The sequence below is a fragment of the Mesoplodon bidens genome (assembly GCF_964165515.1).
Source record: "Mesoplodon bidens genome assembly, chromosome: 10".
In the NCBI taxonomy this organism is placed as follows: Eukaryota; Metazoa; Chordata; class Mammalia; order Artiodactyla; family Ziphiidae; genus Mesoplodon; species Mesoplodon bidens.
Genome location: NC_138172.1, coordinates 95,563,205 through 95,584,967, shown reverse-complemented (window position 1 = coordinate 95,584,967; position 21,763 = coordinate 95,563,205). Strand labels below are relative to the sequence as shown.

General features: G+C 48.3%; 1 protein-coding gene across 1 annotated transcript in view; it reads right to left on the bottom strand.

Annotated features, from left to right (window-relative positions):
• GFOD1 (Gfo/Idh/MocA-like oxidoreductase domain containing 1) overlaps window positions 1-21,540 on the bottom strand; it is a gene marked incomplete at its 5' end in the record, with an annotated part of 110,330 nt that extends 88,790 nt beyond the window's left edge. The window contains one exon of the mRNA XM_081246169.1: window positions 21,204-21,540. Within this exon, the coding sequence (XP_081102295.1) occupies window positions 21,204-21,456 (253 nt within the window). The remainder of the gene's footprint in view (window positions 1-21,203) is intronic.
• Window positions 21,541-21,763: the final 223 nt, after the last annotated feature.

Sequence of the window (21,763 nt, the reverse complement as noted above, 5' to 3'; positions counted from 1 at the left end):
GGCACTCAATTAACTACGTGCCCCAAGTAAGCATCTAGCCTGGCTTTCCTGACCACCAAGACTCAGAGAGGTGGAGCTGGCCAGCCTGTGGGTGTGGGTGTCGCAGGGGTGTGGGTGAAGGTGGGCGCTCACTGCCCTAGAGCTAGTTAGAAGCAGGGTCAGGGCAGTCCCCCAGATCTGGGCTGTCCACCACTGGAGCCACCAGCCACCGGCGGAGACTTTTTCAATTTATTAAAACGGAATAAAATGTAAAATTCAGTGCCTCATTTGCACTGGCTGCATCTCACATACACAAGAGCCACATGGGGCCAGTGGCTTCCGCATTGGACAGCGCAGAACTGAATGTTTCCGTCAGCACAGAAAGTTCTACTGGACAGCACCCCTCCCGATCACGAGACTCCCCATGTTCTTCCAGTCCACCAGGGTTTGCGTCTCACCTTCACCGCAGGTATGCATCCATTAAGCACTGTGAAACTGGGTCAGTGGGACAGACCAGCTTCTCTTCTTAATGCAACAGCAGAGAATAGAAAATATCATGTCAGTATCATGTGCTGAGGACATAAGGGGAAGTGCCAGGTGATAAAACTTCTTCAATTTGATTCCATTTTATTTACATACACACACAAGTACGTGTATGTTCTGCATATCAATATATTTATAGTTTTATATCTACTGGGCCACGATGTAAAATATATTTCTTCCTGGGGTCAGGGTCAGAAAAAGTGAGACCCTCTGCACCACAGCATGTTCCTTGTCCGTAGGTAGTTGGGTGCTTTTATCTCCACTCACCTTCCCCTTTTCTGGATGACTCAAATCACGAGAGAGTGAGGTCGAGTGTCTGCTCCAGAGCAACACACACGAGTTTTCCTCCAGACCTGATTTACCCTGTGTGCTCTTCCGTGTCAATCCATTTCCCCTGGGCACCGAGCCAAGAAGCTGGAAGGCCCAGGCACTTGTCTGGGCGCCAGGGCCCGCACACGGGCAGGGGCAGAGAGCAGGGTGGGCAGACAGACCCACAGCCAAGCCGACGCCGGTTCTGTGGCCTGTGAAGTCCAGCTCTGCTACATTTACAGCCGAGCAAAGAACTGTCAGTCAGATCAACAGCAAAGCTTCAGAAATGCCCAGAAGTCATTCTTGCTCCCTTGGACCACACGTTCCTCCCACTCCAGCTCTATTGCTCACAGAGGCCAAAAGAAACTAGCATACCCTTTCCCTCGTTGAGGGGGTTAATTTTATGCATCAACTTGGCTAGGAAATGATACCCAGATATTTGAGCAGACATTATTCTAGATGTTTCTGTGAAAGTATTGTTTCGATGAGATTAACATTTAAATCAGCAGACTCTAAGTGCACTATGCTCCATAATGTGGGTGGGCCTCGTCTAATCAGTTGAAGACCCTCACTAGAAAAAGACTGATCTCCCCTTAAGAAGAGGGAACTTTGGGGCTTCCCTGGTGGCGCAGTGGTTGAGAGTCCGCCTGCCGATGCAGGGGACGCGGGTTCGTGCCCCGGTCCGGGAGGACCCCACATGCCACGGAGCGGCTGGGCCCGTGAGCCATGGCCACTGATCCTGCGCATCCGGAGCCTGTGCTCCGCAACGGGAGAGGCCACAACGGTGAGAGGCCCGCGTACCGCAAAAAAAAAAAAAAAACAACAAAAAAGAAGAGGGAACTTTGCCAGCAGACGGGCTTCAGACTTGAACTGCAAACCTCGCTCTTCTCTGGGTCTCCAGCCTGCGGCCCTGCGCTGCCGGTTTCAGATTTGCCAATGTCTACAACTGCATAAACCAATTTCTTAACTCTTTCTCTCTCCCTCATTCGTATACATACATACACACACACCTACATATATACACACATACAGTTGACCCTTGATCAATACAGGTTAGAACTGCGTGGGTGCACTTACATGCAGATTTTTTTCAATAGTAAATACTACAGTCCTACACAACCCACGGTTGGTTGAATCCACGCAGGCTGCAGATACAGAGGAACTGTGGAGATGGGGGGCCGACTATACATTACATGCAGATTTTCAACTCTGTGGAGAGTTGGCACCCCTAACCCTCACATTGTTCAAGGGGCAACCGCATACAAACACACGAACACACATCCTGTTGGTCTGCTTCTCTGGAGAAAGAGAAGTTTCCCGAACTAATACACATTCAATATTCTGCCCCAAAGAAAAAAACCCTCCTCGTTGTTCAAGGCATTCTCTCAAATGCCACCTCCTCTGTGCAGCAACCCCCGATTTCCTCTGCCAACATAATTGCTGCTTCTTCTGTGCACATTTCTGTAGTATACTCCTTGTGTGCATTTTTGCAAACATAATTCTTAACTAGCCTTGTACCATCGTTAAGATTTAGAATCTAAATCCTGTCAAAGCTTGGTCCATGAACCAGTGGCATCAGCATCCCCTGGAAACTTGTCAGAAATGCAGAATCCCCATCCGAGACCTAGGGAACCAGAATCTGCCATTTTAACAAGATGCTCAGGTGGTTTATATCACATCAAAGTTTGAGAAGCCCTGTTTTAAACAAAGCTCCGTAACTTTGAGGAGCTTTTTTTTTTTTTTTTTTTGCGGTACGCGGGCCTCTCACTGTTGTGGCCTCTCCCGTTGCGGAGCACAGGCTCTGGACGCGCAGGCTCAGCGGCCATGGCTCACGGGCCCAGCCGCTCCGCGGCATGTGGGATCCTCCCAGACCGGGGCACGAACCCATGTCCCTTGCATTGGCAGGCGGACTCTCAACCACTGCGCCACCAGGAAAGCCGGAGGAGCTTTTAAAAATATCAATTGCTACCATCAGAGGCTCTGATGTAATTGGTCGGGGACACAGGCTGGGCACCCAGGATGCTGAAAACCTTCCCAGGGCTTCCTACTGTGTAGCCAAGCTTGAGAACCATCATATAAAACAAACCCCTCATTTTATAAGAGGAATTGAGACCGGAAAAGTCAAGAGACGGTCAGGCTGCAAAGTGAGTTAGCATCAGGAACCGGCCCCCCGCAAGGTTTCCTGTCTCCCTAAAAACGTAAAGGAAAGAGAAAAAGATCCATGTGCACTGTCAGCAAATTTAAAACGAAACCTGGATCATCCAACGCCCAGCGGACGCAAGACACTGTTGTGACACCAAGCAACTCCTCTGTAAAGAAGCACCAACAGGATCCTCTGTGAACACAAAGAACCACTCAGTTTAGGCTGCATCTCAGGAACCCTTCCCATTTTTAATGACTGTCAAACATTGAAACCAAGCATAAAATTAATGCTGGGAAAGACAGAGTCACCCTGCTCTAGGGTGACCCAAAAATGTCCTTTGTAGACACAGATCCTTTCTCTATTGGCGCCTTTATCTTCCCCCAGCCCGATTCTTTGCTTACGTAATTCCTGTGGAAGGTACAAGATGATATTATTGCACTGCTTAGTGTTCCCATATGGCACGGATTTTTCATCTGAGTTGGGAGATAACAGAAAGAAAAGATGGGAGGAGTAAACAGAGTTATTTTCCTTTCAAACCCTCTCTGCGCTTATCTTTACGCCGACCAGGTGAAGCCCACTAATTCCTCTGCCAGGGTTATGATTGGTAACACCAGATTTTCCACCCAGTTTATTCCCATCATGTGCTCTACCTTTTAGGAAGGGTGACTAAGGTGCAGAGGGCGCCCGTCCTGGGCGGACACCAGCGTGAAAAGTGGCTGCACCCAGACGACCGCTCATGAAGGACAGGGTGACATTCTCTATAGCCGCCTCCTATAAACTGTCCCCAGAACAAGTTCTGGCCTGGAGTTGCCTGGAGGGAATATGCCTTCGATCTGCTGCTGACAGCGCAGTAGTTCTTCTTGGGCAAAACTCCATCTTCCCTTAGTGCCCTGGAGGACGATCTGCTTCACGAGGCACCTGCAGACAAAGCTAATGCAACCGACTGCGCTGATACACTTGTGCCCAGGAATCACACCAAACCCGCTGAATTACTAGCTTGACAGCTGGTAGTAGCAGCTACCCCTACAGATGTGCTCTCAGCAGTGATAATAAAGGAAAAAAAAGAAACCCACACCATCAAGGGCACAATGTACACGGGGAGGTGTGCACACACACGCACAGAGGTGCGCACACAACTTAGGCTAACAGCCTTCCCACCAAGCCACACCAGTCGGGCCACTTCGCCCCCAGAACACATCTCCCTTGCAGATAAAGGGAAACTTTATCTTCCTGGTATAAAGGAGAGCTGTGTGTATTTGTGTAACAGATTAAAAAACAACAGGTCAGAGTAATCAACCATGACAGCGGTAGTAATGAAACGGCACTTAAAAATATTTACCAAACCAAATCACTTTGCCCAATCAGTGCCATGCTTTTAAAGCGAATTGTTGGAATAGATCTACCAGGTGGGAACTCTTATAAACTTGACTCCAGCGCCTGCATTTTACAGTGAAGGTAATGAAAAGTCTAGAGAGGTGAGGTCACTCACCCAAGGTCACAGCTAATTAATTGTGCTGTTGGGATAAGAATGGCCTGTCCAAGCCCCCAGGCCAACACCCTCTGGCTGCACCACATCCCCACCAAAGCCCAGGAAGGAGTTCCAGAAGACGGTGATGCGTTTCCCAGAACAATGGTTCTGAAGCTGCTCACCGGCTACACCAGCACAGGTCTGGCTAAAGCGAAAACTTCCTGCAGAGAAAAGGGTAAGTGAAAACTGGAAATATTTCCACTGCACCATCCCTATTATTTCTTTGGAGGGCTGAAGCCAATAAGCGCTTCACTTCCCACCCCGGGGCAAAGTCAGGAAGCAGCAGAAAAGGATGGGGCTGCCCCGGCTCTTTCCAGCAGCGTTTGGCCTTTGGCTGCACAAGGTTAGAATTACAAAGAAATCACCCTAGAACCGAGAGCCTATGGCTTCTCCCCATATTCTGTCACTTCCAACACTATCAACAACAGCAGAGCTTCTATACCTTCATACATCCACTTCCACCTCCTGGAAGACTGCCTTTCCCCTTCAGCCAAGGCTGGACTCATGTTTACACATCACAAACGTCTCCACGTGCCTGGAGACAGCTGTCCCAGATTCAAGGGATCTCAGAATAGAAGAACCAGAGGGTCATTCCAACCAAACATTTTTTCCCATGTTACTGTCTTTTTCTGTTGAAAAAAAAAAAAAAAAAGAAATCGATGTATTTTTTTCCATTAAGACAATATTTTTAAAAACTGAAACTCTAGAGAAGAAATAAAAATCCATAATCCCACAGCCCCATGATAACCAGCGTTAGGATTTTGGCTGATGACCTACCAGGCTTTAATTTTCTGGGCCTGTGTGTTTTAAACAAGGCTATCATCATCATATACAGATACTTCTGTATCCTTTTTCTTTACCTACCATTATATCATAAAAATTCCCCATATTGCTACAGTCTTCCTATACATAATTCCAATGGCTATTTAGCATTTAATCAGCTATATTTACCATATTTACCTAACTGCTTCCCTACTGTGGAACATTTATGTTTGTTTCTAGGGTTTCATAACGTAAATAAGACTTCACTGAACACTATTGTGTGTGCGCATTTTTTCATCATTATTATTCGAGGTTATTTCCTCAGGAGAGCTTCCCAGAAGTCAACCTCCCATTTTTTTTTCATTGTTGGAGAAACACAGGCCCCGAGTGATTAAATGTCTGATAAGGTAAAAAGAACAGGCTCTAGGGACCCGGGTTCCGTCCTGACTCAGCTGTCAACGATTAGCGGTGTGAACACCCACCAGCCAGTCAACTCCTCTGAGACTCAGTTTCCCTTGGGTGTTAGGGGATAAGTCGCTCCAAGACATGTCACGGTGTCTCTGTCCACCATTCCACACAGCCTCCCATGAGACACCAAGTCACCGGCTCGTCTCCCTTCTATCTGTCTGCTTTTCACACCAGCTGCTCAGGAGAAGGACTTGGTCGAAGCCCATCGTGAGACCAGACTCGTTTAAGCAGACGGGGCCATGCAGGCCAAGCCTACGACTTGCAAACGGCGGCAGCCACATTGGCTGTTTCTCCCCCTGCCCCGGTCCTTGGCACTGCTTGCTGAATCCAGGTCAGCTGTGGAATTCAACAGCCCTCCCTTCATACCTGAGTGAGCTGACCAGAGGGCAGTGTGACAACAATAAACACACCCAGGCCCGTGCTTGGGGACTTCCCAGAATTCAGCCATGCAGGGGAGGGAGCTGGCCTGAGTCTCCTATCAGGGTTCTCCAGGACACTAAAGAGGCCGCTGTGCCTGCAACCATTAGTCACATCCCCCATGGGTTCCTGCAGGTGAGAACATGGCCCTCAGCCCAGAACACACGGCACCAAGGGAGGACTACCTCGCTCCTGTTTCCACCTTGTCCACACAAGAGTTTGCCATTTATTTTTTATTTTTTTTATTAGTTTCTGCTTTATAACAAAGTGAATCAGTCATACATATACATCTGTTCCCACATCCCTTCCCTCATGCCATTTATTTTTGGCCTCTTTCAACAATGAGTTATAATCAGTAGAGAAGGGAAGACAATGAGACAACATTTTCTCAATCTCTCAACATCCTGTTTGACACACGCAGTTCCCCAGCTACTGTCCCCACAGTGATGGAATAGATGACGTGAGCTCCAATTTAGTCACCACTTCCCCCTTTTCATACTACGTCTGCGAAAGCCCTATGGACTCTGTGCATATGGCGCACGGATTGTGCAGCATATTGTGCTGGAAAAAAACGCAAGCTTCGGAGTCAGGCAGTCCTACGTCGAATTCTGATTCCACTTCTCCTTAGCTGGGTGCACCTGACAAAACACCGTTTCGCAGAATCTAAGCCACCACTGCCAAGACCTATGATGATTTTACTTACGACCAAGAAAGAAAAGCCACTGCCAATTAAACTACGACCTGACATCGATTATAAGTCAGGTCCCTATTTTAGATGTTGAAGTGTGAAAAAAAATGTGTCTTAGAATCAATGATTGTGACATTTAACCCGTCTCCAATTAAACTTCGCACGTGTAAGATGGAGACGCTAAATGCCCACCGTGAAGCTTGGTTGTGAGGTGGGAATGAGGTGACACTTGTGCCTGCCTCTGGACCCGGTATGAAGTACTCAATAAAGTGTTGGTTCCTCTTCTCATTCCAAAAGGGATGGGTAGGTTCTAGATGGATTATAAGCTCTTTTCAGAATACTTATCATATCTTATACGTCTTTGACCTCTTCTCACCCCCAGTGACCAAGAGCAATGCCATACACATTGTAGGCACTTAATAAATGGATTGTGAATACAAGTGTTGAACTAGTTTGAAAACTGATAAATACCCACTCAGGGAACCCCTGTTGGAGGGCGACCCCTGCAATCCCACTGGCTCCCCCGGCACCTGGAGGTGATGAGCACACCTGGCAGTGCCACCCTGGGTCACAGGGGCTGGAAAGGAGAAAAGCAAATGCCAGGTGCTTGGGTGCACATCCCCCGTGGAAGCCCCCATGGGCAGGCTGTGGATGGCGGCCCACTGCACTGGGGTCAGCACCCGTGGCTACGTCTCAGGTCCACAGACAAACGCGGCACTGTGGTACCCGCAGGCCTCGCGGGGAAAGCCGGGCTGCCTCTGTGCCCTCCATGTGAACGGCTGTGCATATTAAGTCAGACAGGCTATGTCCCCAGGGTCTCTAAACCTGTCCCCAGGACCCCCTGAGAGCAACACTGTGCCATGTAAACAAATGTCCCATGTGGGTGGTGCTGGAAGGAACAAAAGTTCAAACAAGCAGAATCGTGTGGCATTGGGGTTTTTTTTTCCGCAAAATGTTTATACCTGCTGCTTTTTTCTCCTCTGGTGCCCCAGCTCTATTGGAAAAGGAGGAAAGACAGAGCAGGGAAAAAAAAATCTCATTTTCCACCACCCACTTTCGATTATTCATAGTCTTGTAGGAGATGAGAGCGCTGCCAGCGACAAATTTAAATGACAAGCCTTCTAAAATCCTGACGTTGCCCTTGACTTCAGTCAAGATACGTTCTGTCGGAGGCACGTGTGCGCTCACACCCTCACAGAGGCACTCACCGCTCCCTCCAAGCTCCAATTAGCTGGAATTTCACAGACCCGATTCCCTAAGGAACACTCACACAGATGGGTATTGCTTTCACAAAGTTAATGGGACTTGAAGGGGGAAAAAAAGCAGTAATAATTACCAAAATAGTAATTACCTATTCGCTGAGGCTTCATGCTTGAGTGCCTGTACAGCCTTTCCCCTCGCGGGAAGGGAGGCCGGAGGGAGAGGCGAGAGGAGGAATTGAGTGAGAACGTTCATTTCCCCCAGAGCTGCAGAGTGTTGGCCGCGGAGAGGAGAGGAAGGCAGTATTCTCCCCCGTGCCCAGGCCCCAGAACGGGCAGGAAGTGTTCTCTTGGGTTCTCTTGGGATGAAGGGGCCTGAATCTAGTCCCTTCCCCCACTACCCCCGGGTGCAGACTCTAAGTCCTTTGGCTTCTCTGTGCTTTGGGCTCTACATTGGCCCAAAGCAAGGAAAACCTCAGGGGGTTGCTCAGAGGCTAAGGAAGCGTCTCTAGCGAGAGAAGCTGCATTCCTGACCTGGCATCACTCAGCCTCATCTGTGCCACCTGCTACCCAAAGCCCCTGGGAGGACCCCAAGGTGGGGCATAGTATCACTTATCTGGTTGTGCATTCCCGACATTTAAAGGGGATTTTAGGAGACTTTCCACAGCACTTCTCCTTCTTATTAATAAGTCCTTACTTACAAATAGGGAAAGTGGTACCTACACGTCATTAAACATCCCCTAATTACTTATGAGACTCCAATAACCCACACTATGGACTCCCCAGCGTCCCAATCCTGGAAAAAAAAGGAAACACACCCAAAAGTTTGGATTTCTCAAAAATCCCTGTTTACATCAAGCATAAATGGCTGCTTTGTTCACAGCCGAATCCCCAGCCTAGGGATGAGGGCTGTCCAATAAAAGTTTCTACAATGATGGACATGTTCTATGCTGCAGTGTCCAATATGGTAGCCTCCAGCTAGCCACATATGGTTTTCGAGCACTTGGAATGTGGCTAGGGCAACTGAGGACCCGGATTCTTTATTTAGTTTTAATTTATGTAACTTCACAGAGCCATGTATGGTTAGTCACTACTGTATTGCAAAGCATAGATCTAGAGAGTGCCTGGTATACAGCTGGTGCTCAATGGAGATTTGTTCAAGGGAAGAATGAATGGACAGTTCACCATAGTAAGTCCTGATGAAGCAGGATTCCCCTGCTTTCTGAGCCCTCACTTTAAACAAATCCCTGTTTATGTCTGCAACCTTCTGAGTTAGGTATGTTTATTATCTCTGTTTTACACATAAAGAAACACAGGCTCAGAAGAGTTAAGTGGAGGACTCCCGGCCACGTAGAATGCGGCAAAGGCCAAGACTCAATGCCAGGCCATCCACAGGACGGGGCAGCCTCTTAAAACTAGTCAACTTTTCCCCTGATGACCAAAGTATCTGGATACCTCACTTTACTTTCTACAGATGACACCAAATGCAACATTTTTTTGGAAACCTGGAAAAGGAAAGAACTTTTCCTTATGAAACAAGCAACGGATACGCAGAGTGTCACGGTGGGGATCTTCTGAGAGCCCAGCCAGCGTGCTCACCTAGCAAGGCCCCGTTAACTGACTCTGGGTCCCGAGTCAGTAACTAACTATAGGGGCTTCCCTGGTGGCGCAGTGGTTGAGAGTCCGCCTGCCGATGCAGGGGACGTGGGTTCGTGCCCCGGTCCGGGAGGATCCCACATGCCGAGGAGCGGCTGGGCCGCTGAGCCTGCGCATCCGGAGCCTGTGCTCCGCAACGGGAGAGGCCACAACAGTGAGAGGCCCGTGTGCCGCAAAAAAAAAAAAAAAAGGAACTATACATCCCACCACTGGGGCCGTTCCCTAAAACCATCGCCCACGTGGCAGAGTCCTCTGCCGTAGCTTCCTGGTCGTCATCTCCACGAGTTCTCACCTCCTAGTGCTGCCAAGCACGTCCACCTCTCATGCACTGAGTGTCCTTCTCCAAGGAGAGTCCTTCATCCCTTCTCACACGGTGACTCACAGCCCCAGCCCGCCTGGCCCCTTGGACCACAAGGGCCTCGACCATGTAACAGAAAGACGCCCACCGTCCGACACAGCACAAAACCAGCAACTGAGCATGACCTATAGTGGTCGACTATAGGAAACGTAGTTTTTCCTCAGAGTGCTGCTATGGAGCCAGGTGGTTCCCTGAAGAGGATTTTACATCACAGAGGCTTCTACAACTCCCTTTCAGTTATTTAAATCCGACTCCCTGGTCCGGTAGAAGCCCCACCTCCTCCAAAGGTTCTTCCCAAACCCTTCAGCCCTCAGGAATTCCTCCGTCCTCAGCTCAGGCAACATCCATTATCTGCAAGGCCACCTCCTCAGGGACCCAGGCTGCCTGAGGGGACGGGCGCTGGGGACCGGTGTGGCCTCTTCTCACAGGCGCTGTGCGTTTTAGCTCTAACCTCAAACTCAAGCTCCCCTCTCATCAAAACAAAAGCTCATCAGTGAGCCTGGGCCAGCCCTTCTAGAGGACAACAAGGCAATACTTCACCCCCTATTAGAGGAAGCCCCTTCCAACTCTCACTCTGTTGCATCTCCCATTCCATCCACACAGAACTTTTTTTTTTTTTTTTTTGCGGTACGCGGGCCTCTCACTGTTGTGGCCTCTCCCGTTGTGGAGCACAGGCTCCGGACGTGCAGGCCCAGCGGCCGTGGCTCACGGGCCCAGCCGCTCCGCGGCATGTGGGATCTTCCCGGACCGGGGCACGAACCCGTGTCCCCTGCATCGGCAGGCGGACTCTCAACCACTGCGCCACCAGGGAAGCCCCACACAGCACTTTTTATGAAGAGAATTCTGTTCAAACATTTTCTCTACTTTTCCCCTTTGTTCTAGCACCCTTTACAGACTGGCACTGTCAAGCTACCCGGGTAGCCAACCCTTAACCCAATACTGATATTTTGGGGTTACTCAACTGCCTTAAGCAAACACTTCCTGCCGTTGCAGTATAACGATTCATACTGTACTTAATCATATGTTCTGTTGCATTGCCGTGTGCTTGCGTACGCTTATCTTCTCTCAAGAACAAAGGCCATATCTGTAAAGGCCATTAGAGAAAAATAAATGGAAAAAAAAAAAGAGAGAGAGAAACACTCTCCAAACACTGGACAAAATAAGTAACTGAAAGGTCCTAGAGCACTTCTGAAAATCTTCAAATTGGGAATGTGCCTCAAAGGGTGTTGTGTATCTCATCAGGGCCCAGGGCAATGCAGGAGCGCTAGTGTCAGCATCCGCTCACATGACTGTCTCGCTCTTTTAAATAGTGAACCATTTCAATGAATATTTGGCAAAGCTGATTTCACTTGGGTTGGAGAATTAGTTCAGCTGTATCTAGTTCCAAAATCAAAAATAGAGAGAAGTCTTTAAAAGCCCCCAGAAACCTACCCCTAACTTAACAACATAACAAAATCGTAAAACCATTGCTACTAACTCAGTAACGAGATGACAAACAACCCCATTTAAAAATGGTCAAGAGATTTGAATAGACATTTCACCAAGGAAGATATACGACTGGCTAATAAGCACATGAAAAGGTGCCCGACCTTATTAGTCATTAGGAAATGCAAATCAAAATCATAATGAGATACCCCTATGCACTATCTATAATGGCTATAAGCAGGAAGACTGACAATATCAAGTGTGGGTGATGATGTAGAGAAATTAGAATTCCCTACCTAGCCAGTAGGAACATAAAGTGGTACAGCTGCTTTGGAAAAGTTTGGCAGTTTCTTAAAAAATTCAATATACATACTATATACCCATCAATTTCACTCCTAGATATCTGTTCAAAAGAAATGAAAACATGGGTCTACAAAAGACTTGTATGCAAATGTTCACAGCAGCATTATTCACAATAGCTTAAAAACTGGAAACAATACAAATACCCATTGAATGGTGAATGGTTAAACAAAATGTGTTCTATCCATACAATGGAATATCACTTGGCAAACAAAAAGAAACTTCTGATACATGCAACAACACAGACGAACATCGAAAACATGCTAGGTGAAAGAAGCCAGACTTAAAAGACTACATATTATATGACTCCATTTATACGAAATTGCTAGGAAAGGCAAAATGTTAGAAACAGAAAGCAGGTCAGTGGTTGCCTGGGGCTAGGAGTGAGAACAGGGATTGGCCAAAAACAAGCATGAGGAAACTTTTGGAGATGTTGGAAGTATTCTAAAACTTTTTGTGATGATAGTTTCACAATCATATAAGTTCACTAAAAATCATGAAATCACTTACAGTGGGTGAATTTACGATATATAAAGCATATCTCAATTAAGCTGGTTTTTTTGTTTGTTTTTTTTAAAAAGCAGTGCTAAAGCTGCAACTTAATTTGGGGCTTCAAAACTACAGTTTCAGTTTATGGATATTACGCTAACTACAAGAGCATCTCAATAGCCTAAGGGCTATTATAGTTGGAAACTGGAAATTTAAAAAACAGTTCATATCATTTTAATGTAAAGTCATTTTTCCACGTTTTTTCATACTCATTAACAATTCTCAAGGAAAGTCTAAACCCCAAGGCATCCCAGACTTGCCCAAACCTGAGAGACGAACTCCCCCAAAGCCCTGTCGACAGGTGTAGAACCATCAGGGCGAGGGGTCAGCGTGGCTCTCAGCGGTGAGTGTGGCCAAGTCTCTTCCCAACATTCCCTTTGGCTTGAGTCTGAAATAAAAAGAACCCCCCCACCCCCAAGGTCTTCTGGCTTAGAGAACAGTGTTCACTGAGTGCTCTCCTAGGGGCCCACACCCATCAGCTGAGCTCCCCAGAGCTGCTTCTCCACCAAGTCTCTCCAAGCCCACGTCTGTGTGACACGTCTGCCAGGTGTCTCATGGCCCAGCTTGCCTGGCCAGGTGGCCTTGATCCAGCCAAAATCTGTACTCGTCAGGATTCTCCAGAGAAACAGAACCAACAGGATATGTATACATAGAGAGGGCGGGTGGGGTTTATTTTTAAGGAATTGGCTCATGCCATGATGGGGCTCATGCCACGATGGGGACTGGCAATTTGCAGGACAGGCCAGCAGGCTGGAGACCCAGGAAGAGCTGACGTCACAGTTTCCAGAAGGAAAGCAGCCTGAAAGCAGAAATCCTTCTTCCTCCGGGACCCCAGTCTTTCCTGGCTCCTTAGAGGTCCTAAGCTAATACTTGAACTCAAAGGGTCTCTGTCTCCTAGTGGTCCTCTGCTGGCACATGCCACATAGGAGGTGGCACCCAATAAGGCTTGCAAACCTCCAGATGACCATTAAACTCCACAGAGTGGGTCACGTTTATCTGCTCTCCCATCACCAACTTTCAATATACGCACACCCTAAATTTAATAATCCTAATGAGGCTGGCATCATCTCATCATGACATATACTTTCTCTCTGCTGTTTTACTACGGTCATTAGAAGAGCAGCAAGATGCCCAATGTGTATTCCACAAAGTGGGTAAAGAACCTACGTCATCAAGAAATGTCTACATCTGTAAAGTCTTCACCCAAGTCTATGTTCTCCTAATCAGCATCTTTGTGGAGTGTGGCCCAGCTCAGAATGACCACTCAACCCCTCCACCTCCACTGCCCTCCAGGAGAGTGTCCCCCACATTGCGAGATCATCTCCAAAAAGACTGAGCCGGGAGGTAACATCAGACACAAGCAGGGACACCGGGGGTGGGGAGCAAGGCGAGGACTGCACTTCTCAGGTGGCTGAACCAGTACTATTTCTGTTTGGGAGCTACATGTGGACGGTGTTCTGCCCATCACACGAGCCCAGGACGCAGAGGAGGCTGCTCTAAAGAGGGATGGGTGATGCAGGCGACACATGGAGAGGGGCAGAGAACAGAATGGTACAATTCCAGGAGTTCATGGTTTCCCGGTACCTACTGAGACCCAGCTACATCCCTGCCCCGAGCTCCATGAGACAGCCCTGCATCCTTCCCACGGTGATGACGAAGCCTCACAGGAGGATGGTGAGCTCCTGGTAACACCATCAGCACTTTCTAGATCCCGTATCTGTGAAGCAAGTGCTAGATTTTCAGCAAAGACAGCACCTGAAGCTTGGCTTATGCATATTCCCTTTCTAAAATAAAAAAAAACTTTTAACTGTATTTTCTGAGTCTAGCAGAAAGGAATCGTCTCATCAGAAAAATGAGGGAACATAAATCTCCAGAAGCACCATTTGGAATAGACTAAATAACTGACCACAGTGGGAAGAAGGAGAACATTTATTGAGTCTATGCAGACAGCTAAGGGGGGGCCATGGACTAGGTCTTTATCTACCCCCCTCATTTTAATTGTCATATCAACTCTATATGATGGTATCTTTAGCTCCATTTTATTGATGAAAAAAATGAGGCTCAGGGGGCTTCCCTGATGGCGCAGTGGTTGGGAGTTCGCCTGCCGATGCAGGGGACACGGGTTTGTGCCCCGGTCTGGGAGGATCCCACATGCCACAGAGCGGCTGGGCCCGTGAGCCATGGCCGCTGGGCCTGAGCGTTCGGAGCCTGTGCTCCGCAACGGGAGAGGCCACAACGGTGAGAGGCCCCCGTACCGCAAAAAAAAAAAAAAAAAAAAAAAAAAAAAAATGAGACTCAGGAAGGACATTACGTCTCCCAAAGCCACACAGTTGTAAACTGCCAAATTTTCCCAGTTAGTTTTGCGTATCACCACATCTTAAATCATGATGCTTTTTGCTGGACCATGATTTCCCCAAATCAAAATATAGAACGAATTGCCTGTACATTACTTTCTCAATGAAACCCTTAAAACATGCTATTTACTTTCACTTTTTTTGTTGTTCTTCCCCAGTTTCAGGTATCAAAATGTCCAACTTCTTCATTTGGCTTCTCCCTGCTCCCATATAAACTTCTGCAGAATTGTACGTTTGCAAAGCCAGACACCATCAACAAAACAATCACTCACCTGAGCCTAATTTCAATTAGGTAAAATGAGGCTGGTGATGCTTGATTTTTCCTAACAGTAAATAGAGTCATTTCTTTCATTTACATAATGCCCCAGAGCTTCCTCAACTCTAAACCAAATCAGTAGACCGACATCATTTCTCTCCACGTTCAGGGGCGGAAACTTGGAGAAAAATGCAATCACATTTACTACAGTCTTCAGACAGGCATAGATTGAGAACAGACTCGAAGGAAGAACAGGAAATGCAGGGTTTGCTGGAGTTTCAGATGGTGACTGTCAAGTCCAAATACACAATTTCATTATCTGCAGCCCTATCTCTGCTAGTGTGGCAACCATGACCAGTGCGGCCCCGTTTCCTTCCCGCTCCCTCAGGCCTGTCCCAGCAGCCCTTCTCAACCTTGGGCAATTTGCTGACACTGTGAAGTAGGGCAGAAAAGGATATAGAGCTCCCAGTCTGCAGCTAATGATGCCAAACAAGTCGGGGCAAGATCAGTGCGCAGCAAGGTCAAGGCTCAATGAAACTCTGCAGCCTTATTCTCTATCCCCAAAGCGCCATCCATCCCCCAGAGAGACTTTCCCAAGGGAGCCTGCGCTACTATCTCCAAAAACCAGGGCAGGGACCATGAAAACAGATGTCGCCACATGACCCACAAAGGCAACAGGTATTTTAACCCAGCTCCCCTGCCAGGTGAACGACTCAAGGCCGTGGATGTCTTCTTTTCCCAAAGGCAGATAGCCACCACGCCTCTGCGTCTGGCTGCGGCAGCATCCAAACCACCTGGGAGCTGGATGGAAATTCTGAATCTCAGGTCCCATCCTGCAATCTGCATTTTGACAAGATCCCCAGGTAATGCAACCGCGAAATAAAGTTTGAGAGGTACTGTGCTATTGCATGCAGGACAAAAATGTTCTGTATTGATCGACACACCCTCTTGATAAGCCAGGCATTCATTCATTCGATGAAAAGCATTCATTTGGCATCCAAGAAATATTTATAGTGTGCCTATGAGGTGACTCAGTGCCTGGCACCGTCTAGGGGAGATAAGGCCACTGGGTGAGCCAAGCAGACAAAGGCTCTACCCCTCAAAGAACTTACATTCTAACTGGGGAGACAACTAACAAAGAGAAGAACAAGCAAACAAATGAAAGAGATGATCACCACCTGTGATAAAGAGTTCACGGAGTCATTCTACGAGCACACTGGCGTGTGTGCAAAACGACATCTGCCCTCGATTAGTCATTACAAGTTGGTATAAGCAAAAGGTTGGAAACAGGAGAAAACACTTGCAAAGGAATCAACGGACAAAGGATTAATCTCCAAAATATATAAACAGCTCATGCAGCTCAATATTAAAAAAAAACAAACAACCCAGTCAAAAAATGGGCAGAAGACCTAAATAGACATTTCTCCAAAGAAGACATACAGATGGCCAAGAAGCACATGAAAAGCTGCTCAACATCACTAATTATTAGAGGAATGCAAATCAAAACTACAATGAGGTATGACCTCACACCAGTTAGAATGGGCATCATCAGAAAATCTACAAACAATAAATGCTGGAGAGGGCGTGGAGAAAAGGGAACCCTCTTGCACTGTTGGTGGGAATGTAAGCTGATACAGCCACTATGGAGAACAGTATGGAGGTTCCTTAAAAAACTAAAAATAGAATTACCATATGACCCAGCAATCCCACTACTGGGCATAGACCCAGAGAAAACAATAATTCAAAAAGACACATGCACCCCAGTATTCATTGCAGCACTATTTACAATAGCCAGGTCATGGAAGCAACCTAAATGCCCATCGACAGACGAATGGATAAAGAAGATGTGGTACATATATACAATGGAATATTACTCAGCCATAAAAAGGAACAAAATCGGGTCATTTGTAGAGACGTGGATGGACCTAGAGGCTGTCATACAGAGTGAAGTAAGTCAGAAAGAGAGAAACAAATACCGTATATTAACACATATATGTGGAATCTAGAAAAATGGTACAGATGAACTGGTTTGCAAGGCAGAAATAGAGACGGATGTAGAGAACAAATGTATGGACACCAAGCGGGGAAAGGGGGAGGGGACGTGGTGGGATGAACTGGGAGATTGGGATTGACATATATACACTAATACATATAAAATAGATAAGAACCTGCTGTATAAAAAAATAAAATAAAACAAAAACAAAAGGTTGGAAACAAGCTAAATGTTGAATAATAGGGAGCTGCTTAAGTAAATTCTGGTTTATCCCATACAGTGAAATACTACACAGCCAAAAACAGGAGCAAGGATACTTTTGCATTCTGAGTTTTAAATATACATCTATGTGTATATATACACACAAATTTTCAAGATCATATTGATGCACGATGAAAACAAAGTATATAACAGTAAGTATAAGATGTTACTAATTGTGTGAAAAATATTTTTCAAATTCTCAACACACATATTCACCAGTCCATACTTAGAAAAGTCATCAAAAGGAGACAAAAGAACTTATAGCCATGATTGCCTCCAGTTGAAGGATGGGGCTGGGGAACACTTCCTCTTCACTGTGTACTATTTCAAGTGCGTTAGAGCACTTGAAACGTGTACCACGTGAATCTATAACCTATTTATAATAACTAAATAAAATCTACTTTTTAAGCAAATGCATTAAAGTTAAGTGTAAGAAAAGATGGAGGCACGCAGTGCTGAGGCCACAGAAGGGTATGGGGGTGGGGGCGGGACTGAGGAAGGGGAAGGATTCCGGGAGGAGATGCCACTGGGCCTGAGGCTGGATGAACAGGCATCCATCACACACACGAGGCAGAAGGGTATTCCTGACAGAGGCACGGACACATGAAGGAACAAGGGCCTTTCCAGGAAACGCCTGCAGTTTGGTTTAGCTGAAGTGCGTGGGGTTCCAGAACCACCAGCAGGACGTGAGGCTGGGCAGGCTCGTCAGAGGCCAGGTCTTGCCTGTCATGCCGAGAAGCTGGGGCTTTTCCTAGAAGTGATGAAATGGGGGAGCAGTAATGTGATCAGGTTTGCAGTTCTTCAAAGTAATTCTGGCAGCAGAGTGGAAGGTGGATAGACGCAAGGGTGGCGAGGGGCACACTGAAGCCTAATTCAGATGCAGTCAGGGCCTAGCTCCTTCTACGGAGGAAGCAATGATGCAGAAGAGGGAACAGATACAAGAGGGATGAGGGGCTGGCATCAACCAGACTTGGGAACTGATTCCATGAGTGGGGTAGACACACAACAAAGGATCCCTCAACCATCTCACCTGGGCTGCCACTCTCTGAGAGAAGGAAGTGCAAAAGGAGCAAGTTTAGGGGATGGGAGGGGAAGCAATGCCTTGGAGCAGGGGGTGGGGGGGACACATGTCCTTGAGCAACTCAACTCCGGCCTCATCTGTAAGATGGGGCAAACAGCTACCTTCGAGGATTATTTTAGTCAAGAAATGAAACATTTCATATAGAGCACTTACCACGTTGCACACAGTAGGCACATAACAAGAGGCAGCCCTGGATGCTGTAGAAATTATACATTGCAGAAAAGTCTCTCCAACAGAGAAATGCCTAGTTCGCTTAGGAAGGGATTTCAAGGAAATTTTTAGAAATCAAAGGAGGATGTTGTGATTCAACTGACTGCAAGTTTTATGCCTCCATACTGGTCACAGCCCCTCACCTGGACAGGCCCATGACCAGTATGGATCCAGGGCCACAAGTCTCTCACCACTGCCAGGCAAGCAACTCAAAGAAGGACAGGACGACGAGGCCGGGACTAGTCAAGGTTGGCTTGTTTCCATATTAGGCAACCACTAATATCTACAAACCTCCACCGGCCAGACCGGCCCAATAACTGTTCGGGGTTTTTCACTTCCTGTGTCGTATGTGTTGAGCCTCTAACTGTGACGGCACAGCACACCAAGATGACCGCCCCACCGGGTACTCGCAGGTACAATGGGAAGAGGAGCCATGTCTGGGGACTTTCCACTGAAGATGAAGCCTGGAACAAGCCTACGGTCCAGCCACATCTAAATCCAAAGCCTCCACATTTCCTACAAGCAGAGACTACCTCAGAATCAGGTAGTCTGATCACCTGTGAAATCAGGAATTTTAAAAAAAGTAAAAAGCCCCAAGACTTAGCATGAAAATATGAACAAACCCCTATTCCTCAGTCATGATGATTAAACCAAGGCTATTTCTTATGCCTCTGACACTTGGTTTTGAAAAGGTAAACCACCTCAGTCTTGTCAAGGAAAAAAAAAATCATAGGGGTTTCTGAAAATAAGAACAGAAGAAGGATCCAGAAATGTATAATTTGTGCCACTTCCCAAAGCCAGAGCCCCCCAATGCTTTCATGGCTTAAGTACCAGAGATGGTCAGAAAACAGGAACATCCCTGCTTCCCAAATTGCCACCCTCCAGGAGACATGCTCTAGGGCTGCTCTGTGGGTCTGACCTGGAGGGCTGGGGTGGGGTGGGGATGCGAGGGGGAGGGCGGTGAGGGGGGGAATGTGACAACAAGGCCTTTCTAATGTGATAGGTCGTAAGCCCTCTAGCAGAGACGGGGCTCAAGAAGCACCCATCTTACATGAATTGCCCTCACAGATTTATGCTATAAGACGGTGATCATCTACTGAAAATGCACAGATCCACTGTGAGCACAGAGGTAAGCTACCCAACGTATATATTCGATCAAACAGAAAAGAAATGTTGGCGAGAACCTAATGACATTCCATTCAAGGCCACAGAAAACAGGCAACAAAAGTCAGAAGCTTAATAAAATTAACATGAAAACGGACAGCCTTGGACGGTCTCCTTAGGAATCTTGGCCTGATGAAAGTGGTTTTCTAGGGAGAAAGAGTTCTACATCCTGGTCATAGTTCTCGGAAGATAGAATTAAAATATATGTACATGTCACCTACCCTAAATCCATGCCTGTTTTTAAAAATAAAACATTCTAAGATTGCATAAACTACCCTTGGTTTCTGTTCCTTCCCAGTGCTTGCTTTCTACCTCTTTTGCCTTCTAAGCTTTGTCTCTTTCCTGGCCAACAAAAAATTCCAACTTTCAAGGATGGGCAATACCATTTTCTCGGGACCTAAGGAGTGAGCAGCCTTCCTGGTTCGTGTGAGCACTGCTGATGGACCAAAAAAAAAAAAAAAAAATGCACTTCTTCCTCTGGGCACGGCAGGGACTCTGATACTCTGCCCTGAGATGGTCCAGTCGGCCTGGGTTAGGTGGGGGAACCCGACGGCGAAGGCTGGTAAGCTCACCCCCAACCTGCCTGTCACCAGGCCTAGGCACTATTCCTGCGGGGAATTAAGGTGGGACTACTGCATGCTTCCACGTGAAACTGGCAGCATGGGGCCTTTCCCCACACAAAGCATCCGTGCCTCTGGAACTACTGCGCTCATCACCTAAAATTCTAAGATCCTACTCCAAATCTGCGCGGAAGACAATTCTTGGGCTGCCGCACTCGAAAGTTAACTCCCTCTGCTTTTATCAAATTAGTCTTTACTAACCTATGACCACCCCCCTCCCCGCCACGAAGACGTCCTAATAGATCCCCCGCCCCCATCCAACCACGCTCACCATCCTTGCTTTCAGCGAAGAAGAAATAATTCCAGCTAACTGTCACAGCTCTATAATCTCCCACTAAACTAACTCCCAGCAGGAAGAAAAAAACTATCCTAGCAGGGCGCCGCAGCTGCTGACGGTCAGGCAGTTGATCGCCCCCAGGAAAACCCGAGACACGTGTGGGCCCTTTATTCCGGCGTTCCTGGGCGCGCACTCGCCTCTCGCAGGCGCGCGCGCGCACGCACGCACGCACACACTCGGGCACTGCACACTCAGCCGGCGACTTAGTTTTCTCTCCCTCAGAGCAGCCCGTCCCCAATCTTAAGAATTTCCTCAGCCTGGTCGACTTCCCCGGAACACACGCCGCCTCCAGCAGCCTGGGCGCCACGCGCGTGTGAAAGCGCGCCCAGGTGGTGCCAGGAGGGAGGAGGGAAACGTAGGTGTGGGGAAGGCCAGGGATGAGGAAGGAGAAAGCTCCGAGTGGGATGTGGGATCTCAGGTGCCCGAGTCGGCGTAGATGCCATGTAAGCTTCCGGGATGAAGAGAGGGCAAGAGGAGAAAAGCAGCAGGGGATGAAAGGAGCGAGGCTGGGGATGGGGCGGCGGAGGGGGAGGGGTCGCTCACCCAAGGTCTTGACTGCGATCTGCCTGGTGAGGGGCGGCGGCAGGTTGATGCACACCAAGTCCACGTCCTGATGCAGCAGCACCTCGTCAATGCGGCTGGTGTAGAAGGGGACGCTCATCTCCTTGGCCAGCTCCTCCGCTTCCTCCTGCGTGCGGCCCCAGAGCGCCTTCACCGCGAAGCCCTCGTCTTTCAGCAGCGGGATGATGACACGGGCCGTGAGGCTGGTGCCGAACACGCCCACCCCGGGAAGCATGGCTGCTCCGGCCCGCCTGGTTCTGCTTTTAGCTCGGATCTCCGGTCGAACACGCGCACGCACAGCCCTCTAGCCAGTCCCGCAGCCGGCTCGCCGCGGTGCGCCAGCCGCCGCCGTGCACCGGGCCAGGCGCCCGGGTGCCCAGAGCGCACCGAGCCGCAGGCGGAGCAGGCTCGGGCGCCTCAGTACGGTGACTGCTGCAGTGTCCGCCACGCGGGGCTCGCGTCCTTCCCGGAGGCGGCGGCAGGGAACCCCCCCGGCGTGCCTGAGGCCCCGAAGCCCCGCGGAGCCCGGGCTCAGGCGGCGT